This window comes from Symphalangus syndactylus, chromosome 11 (assembly GCF_028878055.3).
Source record: "Symphalangus syndactylus isolate Jambi chromosome 11, NHGRI_mSymSyn1-v2.1_pri, whole genome shotgun sequence".
NCBI lineage: Eukaryota > Metazoa > Chordata > Mammalia > Primates > Hylobatidae > Symphalangus > Symphalangus syndactylus.
The window spans coordinates 36355536-36371534 of record NC_072433.2 but is presented as its reverse complement, the minus strand read 5'-3'; the positions used below and the strand labels follow the sequence as shown (position 1 = coordinate 36371534).

General features: G+C 43.4%; 1 protein-coding gene across 3 annotated transcripts in view; it reads right to left on the bottom strand.

Moving 5' to 3' along the window:
- Nucleotides 1-683: 683 nt before the first annotated feature.
- Nucleotides 684-15999, bottom strand: part of CIAPIN1 (cytokine induced apoptosis inhibitor 1) — a 19190-nt gene continuing 3874 nt past the window's right edge. For 2 of the 3 annotated variants that reach the window (XM_055233210.2, XM_063611849.1), the window contains 8 exons: nucleotides 13225-13436; nucleotides 11658-11810; nucleotides 9128-9204; nucleotides 6538-6706; nucleotides 4657-4730; nucleotides 3288-3403; nucleotides 2396-2477; nucleotides 684-1415 (listed from right to left, as the gene is read on the bottom strand). In XM_055233210.2, coding sequence (XP_055089185.1) covers nucleotides 1305-1415; nucleotides 2396-2477; nucleotides 3288-3403; nucleotides 4657-4730; nucleotides 6538-6706; nucleotides 9128-9204; nucleotides 11658-11810; nucleotides 13225-13381 — 939 coding nt within the window. In that variant the 5' untranslated portion in view covers nucleotides 13382-13436 and the 3' untranslated portion in view covers nucleotides 684-1304. The remainder of the gene's footprint in view (nucleotides 1416-2395; nucleotides 2478-3287; nucleotides 3404-4656; nucleotides 4731-6537; nucleotides 6707-9127; nucleotides 9205-11657; nucleotides 11811-13224; nucleotides 13437-15999) is intronic. The other variant, XM_055233213.2, reaches the window with a different exon arrangement.

Below are 15999 nucleotides of genomic sequence, written 5' to 3'. Positions count from 1 at the left end.
AGCCTACTCAGGATAATCTCCCTTTTAATTAATTTCAAGTCCATTAGGAACTTTAATTACATCTACAAAATCCCTTCACTTTTGCCACAGAATGTAACCTAATTGCAGTAGGGATTATCCCATCACATTCACAGGTCCTGCTGAAACTCAGGGGGTGGTTATTATACAAGGGCATGAGTCACTAGGTGTCATCTTAGACCTGTGTATAAAAGGGGTTTTGGAGCCAAACTTCAATTAGCCACACAAACAACTAAAATCCACCAGCAGGGACTAGGATAAGCAAAGCAAACTTGGAGAATCAAATCAAGTTTCAAGGACAGATACCAATGAACACTCTTATTTACTGGTAAAATATAAAAATCCAGGTCTCTTAAATCCACACAATCTCTCCAAATATTTGGCAAGATTGATTCCAAGTCCGTACGGGTGGGTAACAAGAACAAAGGGGTCTCTGCTCAGAGAGACATATTGTTCAGAGTTCTGCCCTGCTTCCCTCTAAATGCTCACCAACCTGGGCTCTTCTAAAGTGGGCAGACAGGCCCTATTCTAAGCATAGGAATAGCCCCATTTGTGTGTGACACTAAGTTCCTCCAATGGTCCAAACTGAGCGTGGATGACTATCCAACATCACACACGAATGCACATCCCCTCTCTTTACAAGACATGCAGAATCTCAAGATATGTCAAGATATGCAGCAAGTTTAATACCTGAAGGTTAACATAAATGACAATAGGACACAGATGCAATGCTACAGTAAAATGTGGTTGGGGATGGAAGGGGGCAGAGGGACACTGGATATCATCACAGCAACCAGTGAGTGAGTCCTCTGGTGCCCTGAGGAGGTTGTGAGACACTTGCTGACTCATGTCACAAAGAATGGAGTAAACTAACAACTCTGAAAGACAAGCAGGTGGCAGCATTGCTGAGATGAGACTCAAGGCAGGGGTATGCAGCTCTGTCACAGAGTGTTAATGCTCAAGGATGCCTGGGCTCAAGAGCGTTCTGGTCAGCATTTTAACATCAGAAGAAGGGCTTCTTCATGACACACTCCCTTCTCTTAACATGAGGTGAAGAAACCCATCCCATTCTGAGTAACCAGGCCCCATAATACCTTGGTCTTTTGATACACAGCAGCACTATACACCACTGTGCCCCCCAGCCAGCTTCACTCTGTCTGCTAAGCACCCACTCTGCAAATAGATCTGAGTGAACAAATCCAGAGGAGGTGGGAGAAGCCACCATGGTGGGATGTGAGGGACAGGAGTTGGCTGGAGGAGCAGATGGGTCCCATGTCAGGAACCTCCTAGGCATCGTGAAGATTGCTATCGCTCAGAAGCACCTTTTCCCCAGGTTTGAAGGCTGGCATCCCAAGGTAGGGGCAGCTGGCACACCGGAAGGCATCGCCCAGGTAGCACTGCAGAGAGAGAATGGGGAAGCCAAGGGTCAGCTTATCCCAGGCATACCAGCCAGAAGAAACAAATGTCTAATTTCATAATGTGGCCACAGTGGCCTGAAGGAAATGGCTGAGTATGTTTGCAGGTCCAATTGAGACCAAAATATTAAGAGTTTTCAAGATTTCTGGTTTCGTGAAAAACTATAATCATGAAAAGTTCCCTAGGAGGCCATAGTTCTTTTGTTTTGGAGATGGAGTCTCCCTCTGTCACCCAGGCTGGAGTGCAGTGGCGCGATCTCGGCTCACTGCAAGCTTCGCCTCCTGGGTTCCCACCATTCTCCTGCCTCAGCCTCCCAAGTAGCTGGGACTACAGGTGCCCGCCACCATGCCCGGCTAATTTTTTTGTATTTTTAGTAGAGATGGGGTTTCACCATGTTAGCCAGGATGATCTCGATCTCCTGACCTCTTGATCCGCCCTCCTTGGCCTCCCAAAGTGCTGGGATTACAGGCGTGAGCCACTGCACCCGGCCTTTTTTTTTTTTTTTTTGAGATGGAGTCTCCCTCTGTCACCCAGGCTGGAGTGCAGTGGTGCGATCTCAGCTCACTCCACCTCCCAGGTTCAAGTGATTCTCCTGCCTCAGCCTCTGGAATAGCTGGAATTATAGGCGTGAGCCACTGCGCCCGGCCATAGTTCTATATTCTATGCAGTTCAAAATACAACCAAATTTAGCTAAATGTCTAACCATCAGGTCCCACTCTGAAGTACAAAGAAATGGGCCAAAAATAAAAAGCAACAAGACCCTCCCTGACCAGCACAAGCACGCTAACCCACTCTCACTCTCAGGAGACAGCCTCTATCCCCATTACTACCTACGTTCGTGTGCTCACGCGTTCGTCTGTTACTCAAATATTTGAGGTGCAGCTTGTCTGTGTTTAGTTTAGAAGGAGGTCTAATCCCCCTGGGGGGTTTATGAATGCTGAGGAATGATCCTGATATTTACGTTTCCACAAGCTGACTTGGGTTGGGAGCTCATCTGTTCCCTTGACTTCTCTTTTTCCAGTTCTTCGGCAAGGCCACAGGTGCTGTGGGAAAATCAGTAACTAATGAACGAGAATTGTCACCACCCAGAAATCCCAAATCCTTACAGTGCCAAAATGTGCTTTAAGCCTTTTCTCTTCACACCAGTGTCATAACTCAGAAGCCTATGGGCCAGGCAGACAGCAGCAATGTGAGAGGCTGCTGAGGGAGACAGAAGTGGGAGGAGGATGAGGGAAGTACCGTGTGTGCTCTGTCTACAGAGAGCAGCCACTACTCAGCTTCAGCTGGTTATCATGCTGGGGAAAGTGGACCCAGTTTGCCATATTTTCCAAATTCAAGAACAGAAGGGAAAAAGATCTGTGTTTTCACTTGAAATTTCCTGATTTGTAAATGCTGGCAGCTTTTACATTTAAAAAACACTGATGATTAACACTGATGATGAACACCGCTGATTAACTTTCTACAATCCTTCCCATCCATTTATAAAAACAAATGCGAAGACACCAAGGTCTCACTCTGATGCCCAGGCTGGAGTGCAGTGGCACAATCGTGGCTTACTGGTAGGGTTTTGAGGGAGAGTGAAATTAGATACATGGCACAATTATGGCTCACTGCAGCCTCGACCTCCCAGGCTCAAGTGATCCTCTTGCCTTTGCCTCCCAAGTAGCTGGGACCACAGGCACATACCACCATGCCTGGCTAATTTTTTTTTTTTTTTAATTATTTGCAGAGATGGTCTCCCTGTGTTGCCCAGGCTGGAAAATGTATGTTTTAAAAATAGTACAGCACCGCGATGACTTGAGCATGAAGCCACTGGAGGCAGCATGGCAGGCTCTAGTCACCCCAACACTCACCAGTTCTTACAGGCCTTCCTCTTTTTCCCTTCCCCACAAGAAGCAGCCCGCAGGGAAGCTGGATCTGGCTTCTTCAAATCTTCTGGATCCAGCAGCTCATCTGAGTCAATGAGATCCTGGAGAGTGTTCAAAGCAATGAGTGATACAGTCGTGGTCTCTGCTAATGAAAAGCTAAAGTGACCGCAGGCTTCCAGAGGAAACGTGGAGTCCAGGGTAAAGAAGGTGTCCACCCTGTCCTCCTTTTGGTTGATCATCATGTTCAACCTGACCACATGCTCAAGAGGCCAACGGTGAGTTAAACTACATCCACAGAAGATGCACTAGCATGCGAAGGAATTAGAAACAAATTTACATGAGGAAAAGCTGTATGACTGGCCAGCAATGTGTAGAGAATATACACATGTTGGGGGCTGGGAGCAGGAGTGGGGAGAAGGGAGGGAACAGGCAGAACAGAGAGAGAGAGAAGTGTTTATGAAGAGTCATGTGAAAAAGGGAATAAAATATCTTTTACATAATCCCAGATAAAAATCAAATAATTATATATACATTTATGTAATTCTTTGTAAATGTGTAGACAGTCTGTAAACCCTATGAGAGCATGAACCTCACTTATTTTGCTCACTACTCTAACTTCAATAGTAGAGGTGTAGAAATGAAGAACTTTATTACAGACACGGCCCATCAAAGATGGAAAATAGTGCTTTTTAAAGCATGGAACAGTCAGCAACTTGCCCAAAGGTGCCAATAAAACTATTTAAGCTGACAAAATCTTTTCAGGTTTACACATGCCCACAAGAGTTTTCAACATATTGCATGAAGTGAGAACAAGAAATTATGTGGGGAAAAAGAGATGCTAAAAAATTTAAAAGGCCACCAACATGGCTGAGCGCAGTGGCTCACGCCTGTAATCCCAGCACTTTGGGAGGCCGAGGCAGGGAGGTCACTTGAGGTCGGGGGTTTTGCGACCAGTCTGGCCAACATGGTGAAACCCCGTCTCTACTAAAAACACAAAAATTGGCCAGGTGTGGTGGCACATGCCTGTAATCATAGCTACTTGGGAGGCTGAAGCATGAGAATCGCTTGAACCTGGGAGCAGAGATTGCAGTAAGCTGAGATCGTGCCATTGCACTCCAGCCTGGGCAAGAGAGCGAGACTCTGTCTCCAAAAAAAAAAAAAAAAAAAAAAAAAAAACAACAACAACAAACCACCAACATGGAGTTTCCTTCTAAATCAAAGATGTGACAGGCATAGTCACAAATCTGGGCTTTAAATACGTTCACACCTACAAGCCCAGAAAGGGCACTATAGCTGTTCACACCCAAACTGAGGCCTGAAAGAAAGTAATCAAGTGACAATGCTGCCAGCTCACCATGCTGTCGTCCTCCATATCGTTGGCTGAGAGGGTCCACAGCTTGGCAGCAGCAGGGTCCACAGCAGGCTTCACTGAGTCCAAGCAATAAAAGAAAAAACTCCATAAACGCAGTCAGAAACTATTAATTACAAACATACATAAATGCTTTCTGCTGTGTAGAAGAGAACACACTGGCCTGGGAGGCAGAAGATGTGGGTTCAAAGTCCAGCTCTTCCCCTCTTAGAGGTCTGACCTTGGGCCAACCACTTTCTGATAGTTACAGAAGTCGCCATTTGCTAAGCTCTTGCTTTGTACCAGGCACCATATTAAGCACTTATATACATTATCTAACTTAATTCTGCTGACAACCTTATGAGGTAACTATCTGTCATCCTAGTTTTACCGCTGTGGAAACAGGTTTAGACACTTAGGCTGGTTCCACAGGCTGCAAAGCCTGTCTGATGCTTTTAACCTCCGTTCCATATTGCTTCCTCCTCGATACCTTAGTTTCCATTCTACAACATGAATCTAAATCGTACTTCCTATGTTACTGCAGGTGTTTTGAGGATTAAATGAGAAATGTGTCAAAACCTTCAAAAATAGCAGAGCTTTAGCCTCATGTAAACCTGCTACATACAAGAAAATAGGTTCTAGAGCTGCTGGTGGCAAGGTAACACCATCAGTGGCAGACAAACCTCACACCTCCTGGTTCTCTGTCTAGTCAGGAGGATACAAGGAAGAGCCAGAGAGCTGAGGCTCAGAGGCAGTGTGGGCAAATCCTCACAGGCCCTTGGGGTAAGAGTACCCTCTAGTGATCATTGTCACAGCTGGATGCTCATACCTTCCACAGGGCCAACTGTTCTAAGCTATTCCTACCCGTTCTGGAACCATGAATCGAAAGGTTAGATTCCAAAGGATTTCTTGAAGATTGAGGTTAGACAGTCAAAACCATACAAGTGGGGATGTACCAGTAAATATCTGTAAATGTCTGCATACCTCACAGCTGGGTCAATTCAGGCATTTAAAAATAGTGATAGGAAGGATGAGGATGGGGCAGTGTGTGTGTGTATGTGTGTGTGTGTGTGTGCACGAGCGTACGCGTGTGCTTGTACACAATTTTCTAGGCAGAAGAAATATAGTTTTGTAAGTGTCTTAGCATCCTCAAAGTAAGAACAGATGATTTTCCTGGCACGGGGAAAAAAGCACATGAGAACAGGAACAGGGCACTCTCATCCACCATTATCACTACACTGTGAGGCCTTCTGAGGATAAACGTTTATTCTGGGACCTGGAAGGACCTCATTTAATTAAACTGTGTGACTCAGTCCTATAGAATTAGGAGGCCTCAGTATCTTCTGGTGCAGAAGAAGGAGCTGAACTAGATAATACCTATGTATTACTTCAGTTCTGGATCCTAATATGCCCATGATAATAGTACATTAAGTATTCTATGTGGAAATGGCAGAAATCAAATGACTAATTCTCTAAAAATATCACCATTTCATTTATTGCTGGCTCAATTTCTTTTTTTTTTTTTTTTTTTTTTTTTTTTTTGAGGCGGAGTCCTGCTCTGCCGCCCAGGCTGGAGTGCAGTGGCGCAATCTCGGCTCACTGCAAGCTCCGCCTCCTGGGTTCACACCATTCTCCTGCCTCAGCCTCTCCGAGTAGCTGGGACTACAGGCGCCCGCCACCACGCCCGGCTGATTTTTTTTTTTATATTTTTAGTAGAGACAGGGTTTCACCGTGGTCTCGATCTCCTGACCTCGTGATCCGCCCGCCTCGGCCTCCCAAAGTGCTGGGATTACAAGCGTGAGCCACCGCGCCCGGCCAGCTGGCTCAATTTCTAACATGTCCCTCTAAGCCCATTCAAACAGAAGAATGTCCCTAGGCCAGCCTTACCTGAAGGAGAAGACTTCTTGGTGATGAAAAGCTTAAGCTGCCTAGAAGAACCCACTTCAAAGTTTGGTTTTTTGCCTGTGATCTGAACAAACAGCAGGTTGTCACTTTCATGACCAAGGTGTTCTCGAACAGACCGTACTTCCTCAGGGGTTAGGGGCTCCCGCTGCAGCTAGAATTCAAGACATCAAAAGGATTAGTCCACCCTCCTCTATAAAATGGTTTACTATGTCTACCTACACAGGAGTTAAAGACTCATTTCTGTGCATTAAGGATGTAACAGTGGATGGTAACAGATATCACTTTATGCCTCACATTCAGTTTCTCACTGATCAGAACCCTAGAGTATAACCTTTGTCTGCATGTTTACTTGGAGCCTACCCCTTGGAAAATGTAAAAGTACTTTAAAAATATTACGGATGAGGCATATGCTAGTTATTTGGGATGTAATATAATTATGAAAATGAACCAGATGTGGTCCTACTGTGTAACAGAAAGAACGCCCACAATGAAGACAGCAGAAATTTATATCCCAAAAGAAAAAGGGGGAGGAAGATCCTTTCTATGTTCCTTGGGATAAAGTAGCAGAGAGCAAAGGTAGAAAAAAAGGGTCAGGGTGCCACCTCTATGTCCAATAATTATAGACTGGTTACATAAATCATAGTCCATCTATTGCATGGAATACTATTACATCATTAATACGAATGAAGGGAAATACACTGAAGTAGGTAAGTGTCTATGATATCTAAGGGTGGGAAAAAAGCTGGTGATTGAACAATGTATACATATGATCTTATTTAAATTTTAAAAAAAGTATGTGCATGTAGATGCTTGTAAATACATAGGAAAAGGTCTGAACAGACATACGAAAAGGCATTGGTGGCTTCCTCTGGGGAGGGAAGTGTGAGCAAGAAGTGGGATGTCACTTTATATTCTGTATGCTTTGGTGTAAAGTGAATTTTTATGAGGAGTCTGATATAGTTTGGATATGTGTCCCCCCTAAATCTCATGTTGAACTGTAATCCCCAGTGTTGGAGGTGGGGCCCAGTGAGAGGTGACTGGATCATGGGGGCAGATTTCTCATGAATGGTTTAGCACCATCTGAATTCTCACCAGATGTGGTTATTGTAAAGTGTGGCACCTTCCCCACCCTGACTCTTCCTCTCTTTCTTGATCCTGCCTTTGCCATGTGATGTGCCTGCTCCTTCTGCCACAAGTAAAAGTTCCTTGAGGCCTCCCTAGAAGCCAAGCAGTTGCAGTCCCATGCTTCCTGTACAGAACAGTGAGCCAATTAAACCTCTTGTCTTTGTAAATTATTCAGTCTTAGGTATTCCTTTATAGGAACAGAAGAATGGCCTAATACACATTCCTTATTTTAAAATCAAGCACAGAAAACCTTAAGCTAAAAGGAAAAATAAGAAAGGGTTGGTATAAAGAATCTAAGGCCTGGCAGGACACAGTGGCTCACGCCTATAATACCAGCACTTTGGAAGGCCGAGGCGGGTAGATCACCTGAGGTCAGGAGTTCGAGAACAGCCTGGCCAACATAGCGAAACCCCACCTGTACTAAAAATACAAAAAATTAGCCAGGTGTGGTGGCGCACGCATGTAATCCCAGCTACTCGGGAGGCTGAGGCAGGAGAATTGCTTGAACCCAGGAGGTGGATGATGCAGTGAGCAGAGATCGTGTCGCTGCACTCCAGCCTGGCAACAGAGCGAGACTGTCTTCAAAAAGAAGAAAAAAAATTTTAAAAAGAAAAAAAAAGAAGAAAAAAATTAAAAAACAAAGAATTTAAGGTCCTACATTATGTAAGAAATAACAGGCACAACAGCTATCATACTGTAACATTTACCTCTCCCACATCCAAGAAAATTTTAACATCAAAGAGTGTAGAAACATAAATACTTCTGCTTAATTTAAACATTTCCACTGAATTGTCAGAAAAGGAACTTTGTTCCCTAACCTATTCCAGCCTCCCACCAAAAATGTGAGGCTGAACTAGGAGGCAGTGTTCACCCAGGCCTAGGATTCGGGTCTACTGAGAGGTGGGTGTTGGAAGCAGCAGAGCTGCTACTCATGCCCCTCAGCTGTCACCACCACTAAACTAGTACCAAGGAGACAAGAACAAGCCCCAGCCCACATGGGCCAAGCTGAGTCTCTTTGAAGTTGATTATTCTCACAAGTTTTTTGTTTGTCTGTTTTTTTTTTTGAGACGGAGTCTCACTCTGTCGCCCAGGCTGGAGGGGAGTGGCGTGATCTTGGCTCACTGCAAGCTCCGCCTCTCAGGTTGACGCCATTCTCAGCCTCCCGAGTAGCTGGGACTACAGGCGCCTGCCACCAGGCCCGGCTAATTTTCTTGTTTCACTGTGTTAGCCAGGCTGGTCTCGATCTCCTGACCTCATGATCCACCCGCCTCAGCCTCCCAAAGTGCTGGGATTATAGACATGAGCCACCACACCCGGCCGATTCTCCCAAGTTTTGTCCTTTGAAGCATCATGTATCTTACATGCACAGCATTTCTTGTTTCCTAGTTCTAGGCAATACTGATTACCTCACCTGCAGGGCAGCAAAGAAAGTTGTCTACAAACATACCTCTTTCACTTCCACAAGACCAGAAAGAGTCAGGGCTGAACACAGCTTAGATGCTGTCTTCACTTTGCTATTGTTATCTGCCAAAAGGAAAATCCCAATTAATAGCTTTATAGGTCAAAGTAGGAAAAATAATAAAGGCTCAATCCTATATGGGTTAGCAGGCATTCAAACAATAATAACCAGGCGGGCGTGGTGGCTCATGTCTGTAATCCCAGCACTTTGGGAGGCTGAGGTGGACAGATCACTTGAGGCCAGGAGTTCAAGACCAATCTGGCCAACATAGCAAAATCCCATCTCTACTAAAAATACACACAAAAAAATAGCCAGGTGTGGTGGCACATGCCTATAATCCCACCTACTTGGGAAGCTGAGGCACAAGAATTGCTTGAACCCAGGAGGTGGAGGTTGCAGTGAGCCGAGATTGCACCACTGCACTCTGGCCTGCACAACAGAATGAGACTTGATCTCAAAGAAAAAACAAAAAAAAATAATAACTTATTCTGTTTAATGTACAGATGGTCCCTGACTTAATGATGGTTCTACTTACAATTTTTCAACTTTTATGATGGTGTGAAAGTAATACTCATTCAGTAGAAACTGTATACTTCAGTTTTCAGTAAATTACATGAGATACTAAGCACTTTATTATAAACAGGCTTTGTGTTAGATGATTCTGCCCAACTGTAGGCTAATGCAAGTGTCCTAAGCATGTTTAAGGTAGGCTAGGCTAACCTAAGCAATTATGTTCAGTAGGTTAGATGAATTACATGCATTTTCATCTTAATAGTATTTATCAGGACGTAACTCCATTGTAAGATGAGGACAACTGTATATATATTTTAGTGATACTATTTTTTTATTATTATTATTATTATTATTATTATTATTTTTGAGACAGGGTCTCACTTTGTCACCCAGGCTGGAGTGCAGTGGCATGATCTCGGCTCATTGCAGCCTCGACCTCCCAGGTTCAAGCAATCGTCCTGCCTCAGTCCCCACCAAGTAGCTGGGGTTATAGGTGTACACCACCACACCAGGCTAATTTTTGTATTTTTTGTAGAGACGGGGTTTCGCCATGTTGCCTAGGCTGGTCTCGAACTCCTGGACTCAAGCAACCCACCTGCCCCAGCCTCTCAAACTGCCGGGATTACAGGTGTGAGCCACTGTGCCTGGCCATAGTGAAATACTATTTTAATCTGACAAATCCTTTTTGTTGTTCGAAGTGTTTTTACCTAAGCTCTTAAATGTTATAATTCCATTATTATTGTTTTTTATCACTCTCTGCTTCTTGAAACCCCTTCCAGAGGTTGTGAGATAATGACTATGAAAAGAGGCTTATGAACTACAAAGTGCACAGAAATACAAGTATTCTTTCTGAATAGTTCTTTTTTTCTCTCTGTATAGTTCTAAGACACTACATTTAGTCATGTAAGGTTTAAATTCCCAGCAAAGAATGCTGATTTATACTACACACAACACAAAGTTCTATTTCCAAATAAACAACGAACACCTTTATACATTTCAAAATACTTTCATTTCTATTATTCTATTTGATGAAATTGTTATGTTTTGACTGAAAATCTAGTGAAAAATATTAAAAATCCAGACTTGAATCACTCTGACAGCTATACCACTGATCAAAAAAGTTTTTACTTCATGAACACTGTCATTAGTTTCACATGAATCAGTAATTACCACATCATTCCCAGGGTTCAGCCATTATTTTTAAACTTTTTATTTTGAAATAACTACAGATTCACAGGAAGTTGGAAAAAACAAAAAAAAGTTCTGTATATTAAGGAGGTCTTCACTTCGTCTCTCCCCACAGTTAACATCTTACCCAATTATAGCATGATATGAAGACCAGGAAATTGATATTGATGGTCCACATAGCTTTTTCAGATTTCATTTCTTTTATATGTACTCGTTTGGCAGAGGGGGGCTATATAGTTCTATGTAATTTTATTACGTGTGTAGATTTATGTAACCACCACCACATTCAGAACACAGAATTGTTCTATCACCACAGGAACCCTCATACTACCCCTTTATAGCTCCACACACCCCTTTCCTCCCACTTCTAACCTCTGGCAAACTCTGATCTCCACTGCCATAATTTTGTTATTTCAAGAATATGAACGGATTTGTACAGCACAGAGTCTTTTGAGATTGGCTTTTTTCACTCAGCTACTTCCCTTGATATCCATCCAAGCTGATGTACATATAGTTAGCTTGTTCCTTTTTATTGCTGCATCACTTTCCATATTATGAACATATCAAAGTTTATTCACCTGCAAAAGGACCCATTTTTAGATGGCAGTTTCCTTCTATTTTATTACATAATGAGTCAGCCAAAGATTACAATTTCTCCAGATATGTTGCTTCAGATTTTAACAATTTATCCCCAAGGAAAAGGTTTTGCTACAGGAATACTGATCTCCCAATGATACCTCCTGCTCACGGAGATGCAGTACGCATACTCAAAGACTCAACCCTGTCAAACATGTTTTTCAAGTGAAGATCTCCTTACCTACAGCTGTCTCTACTGGCTCTTTCAGAAAAAGACATCCACCAGGCCGAAGGATCCGGGCGATTTCAGCCAAAATCTCAGCACTGTGCAGAGTGGTGCTTCCCGGGACTAAACCCGACAAAATAATGTCAAAGCTGGATTCTTTGTGGGCAGCTGAAATGAAGAGGACTCTAATTAGCAATCTCCTCAGCCTGGGACAATCTCCTGGTCCCTTCCAACCCCCAACAAAAGCTACAGACCTCACCCTGAGAGAACGGACACCACTCAATATCCATCCAAGAAGCTGGATGAATACAGTGAGTGTTTTAAAAAAACACGGAATAGCTACCAAGAAAGAAGAACATACTTATGGAAATCATCAACTACACTCCTAAGCTCAGAGTATCTCTGTTGCAGGAAGTCAGGGACCCCAAACAGAGGGACCGGCTGAAGCCATGGCAGAAGTACATAAATTGTGAAGATTTCATGAACATTTATTAGTTCCCCAAATTAATACTTTTATAATTTCTTACGCCTGTCTTTACTGCAATCTCTGAATATAAATTGTGAAGATTTCATGGACATTTATCACTTCCCCAATCAATACTCTTGTGATTTCCTATGCCTGTCTTTACTTTAATCTCTTAATCCCATCATCTTCATAAGCTGAGGATGTATGTTGCCTCAGGACCCTGTGATGATTGCGTTAACTGCACAAATTGTACGTAAAGCATGTGTGTTTAAACAATACGACATCTGGGCACCTTGAAAAAAGAACAAGATAACAGCAATGTTCAGGGAACAAGGGAGATAACTATCCGGTCTGACTGCCTGAGAGCCGGGCAGAACAGAGCCATATTTCTCTTCTTACAAAAGTGAATAGGAGAAATATCACTGAATTCTTTTACTCAGCAAGAACAGCCCTGAGAAAGAGAATGCGTTCCTAGGGGGAGGTCTCTAAAATGGCTACTCTGGGAATGTCTGTCTTATATGGTTGAAGATAAGGGATAAAATAAGCCCTGGTCTCCCGTGGCCTATTAGGACAAGGAAATTCCCACCCAGTAAATCTTAGTCAGACCAGCTGTCTGCTCTCAAACCCTATCTCCTGATAAGATGTTATCAATGACAATGCGTGCCCTAAACTTTATTAGCAATTTTAATTTCACCCGGTCCTGCGAAATGGGGGTCCTGCCCCCATTTGCCTTATTTTATTGCCTTGTGAAGCATGTGATCTCTGTGACCCACACCCTATTCATACACTCCCTCCCCTCTGAAAATCACTAATAAAAACTTGCTGGTTTGCGGTTTGGGGGGCATCATGGAACCGCAGCTTTAAAATTTCTGTCTTTTGTACTCTTTCCCTTTATTTCTCAGACCAGCCGATACTTAGGGGAAATAGAAAAGAACTTACGTTGAATTATTGGGGGTGGTTCCTCCAATACATCTCAACTGAAAAACAACAGGGTGACCAGCCACCACTATCACATGCCACCCTAAACAAAAACTCAGATATCAAGGAACCACAGAAATGCAACACTCCCATGGAAACCCCTCCAGCCTCATAAAGACAACGTGGGTGGGTACTCACACTGCAACAGCTGGTTGATGTTTTCCACAGACACGTGGCCCTCATTGCCAGTTAACATTTGAAGCTTATCCACCAGACCTTTCAGAGCCTCCACTGGGGATGACTTATCCCAGACCACTGCCACAAACTGGCCAGCAGAGATCCCAAAATCTGCCATTCTTGCAGTGCAGTACTGACGGACCTAAAAACTGCTGGCTAAAAGAGAATCAAGACTGGGCAGAGACAAAGTGCAATTTAATCTGTGAGATATCATAAAATGTGATTAGAATCCCAACCTAACTTGTAACCACCCACTAGGGAATGCTGACAACATTAGAAACCCTACTGTATATGCTAAAGAGTCTGAATACATGAACCCCATTATCTCAAGTCTTCATAATCCCAACATTCCCAAAGAAGGCAGATAGCTTCCTTGGTGAGAATCCTGACTTGGAAGAGTCAAGAAAGGGGATTAGAGGCAAGTAAGAAGGTTGGAGGCAGAAAGATGATTTTCTCTTTGACCTAAGATAATTCAGCATGAAGGGAATGGAAAACACACAGGACATCAATTAGCCAAAGTGTTACTCGGTAAGGAAGGCAAATAAATTGACAGAAATAACCCAACCACAGATTCAATGTTTTTAAAAAGAAACAACACATTTAAAATTTGCAAACTGAATACTGGTATTTCCCCTTTCATCAAAATATGATAATTTAATTCCACTGAATTTGTAGTGATCAAGAATACTTACTATGTCTGTACCATTTAATATTAGCCAGACTGTTCAAAGCATCTTCTAAATATTATCTCAACTGCATCTCAGAACAGCCTTAAACTAGATATTATTACCATTTTACAGTCTGGAAACTCAGGCAATTTATGTTGCCCAAGTCACACAGCTAGTGAGTGCTACATGGATAAAGTGAGAGCTGGGATTTGAACCCAAATTCATCTGACTGTAAATCCCATGCTTTTAACCTATGGAAATTTCCCTCCATAGATCAACTTTCTCTTCCACTTGATACTGAGGTGTGTATATAATATGCTCACAAAGAAATTAGGTCAAGAGATAGTACTCTACTCAGTTCCTCCTTTCTTTCTTAAACATTAATGACACCAGTTTCCAATTTAAAATAGCTCAAATAAATGAAACAAACAATTTGTGGTAGAGGGGTCAAAATGGATTAGTTTTATGTTGAACACTTCAGACTTCTGCAGAGGTGGCCAACTCAGTGGCAATCATGCCACCACAGATACAGACTGAATTCAAGCCAAGTCACTACACTCTTGTTTCTTTTAAAATGTTGACTTCGGCTGGGCACAGTGGCTCACACTTGTAATTTCAGCACTTTAGGAAGCCAAGCCAGGCAAATTGCCTGAGCCCAGGAGTTTGAGACCAGCCTGGCCAACATGGTGAAACCCCATCTCTACTAAAAATACAAAAATTAGTTGGGCATGGTGGTGCATGCCTGTAATCCCAGCTACTCACGAGGCTGAGGCAGGAGAATCGCTTGGACCTGGGAGGTGGAGGTTGCAGTAAGCCAAGATCGTGCCGCTGCACTCCAGCCTGGTGACAGAGTGAGACTCTGTCTCAAAAAAAATCAATTACTAAAAAATAAAAAATTATAGCTGGGCGTGGTGGCTTATGCCTATTATCCCAGCACCTTGGGAAGGCGAGGCAGGTGGATCCCTTGAGTCCAGGAGTTCAAGACCAGCCTGGGTGACGTGGTGAAACCCCATCTCTACTAAAAATACAAAAATTAGCTGGGCGTGGTGGCAGAATCTATGGTAGTCTTATGTGGTAATCTTACGTAGTCCCAGCTACTGGGGTGGAAGAGAGGGCCTGAGGTGGTAGGACTGCTTGAGCCCAGGAGGTTGAGGCTCCAGTGAGCCAAGATTGTGCCACTACATTCCAGACCCTGTCTCAAAAAAATCAAAGTTCACTTCAAGTAACTCTCCTCTTTGCCTACAGAACATACCCAGGATGTTAAATATTTAACACTCAAGCATTAAATACTATAGCACTTTGATTTGTCACTCTTTTTCTAAAGGAGTTACTAAAGGTTTTATTTGCTAGAGTGATGTCAATTAGCCTTCTGGATCCACGGCCTCCATAATCTGGCTCTACCTGTATCTCCCACCACTCCAAAGTGATCCCTCCTTATTCTATGAAAACCCTTTGCATTTTCCCTTCATCATGCCTTTTATCTAGCTCCTTCCATATGATCCAACTGTAAGCGCCCCTAAAAGGATGCTAAGTGTTATCAGACAGGTAGGATTCTTTAGTCGTTTAACTGTTTTTGTTAATGACAGAGGGCAAGTAAAAATGGAAAAAAAAGAAAAAAAAATTAAAAAGAGAATAATTATGTTTTTTTGGGGGGCGGGGGGAGGACAGAATTGCACTCTTGTTGTCCAGGCTGGAGTGCAATCTTGGCTCACCACAACCTCCGCCTCCTGGGTTCAAGCGATTCTCACGCCTCAGCCTCCTGAGTAGCTGAGATTACAGGTATGCACTACCATGCCCGTCTACTTTTGCATTTTTTTAATAGACGGGGTTTCTCCATGTTGGTCAGGCTGGTCTTGAACTCCCAGCCTCAGGTGATCCACTCGCCTCGGCCTCCCAAAGTGATGAGATTACAGGTGTGAGCCACGGCATCCAGCTAATTCTGTGGTGTTTTTGTTTGTTTGTTCTGTTTTTTGAGACAGAGTCTCACTCCGTCACCCAGGCTGGAATGGAGTGGCACAATCTCAACTCAGTGCAACCTCCGCCTTCAGCGTTCAAACAATTCTCATGC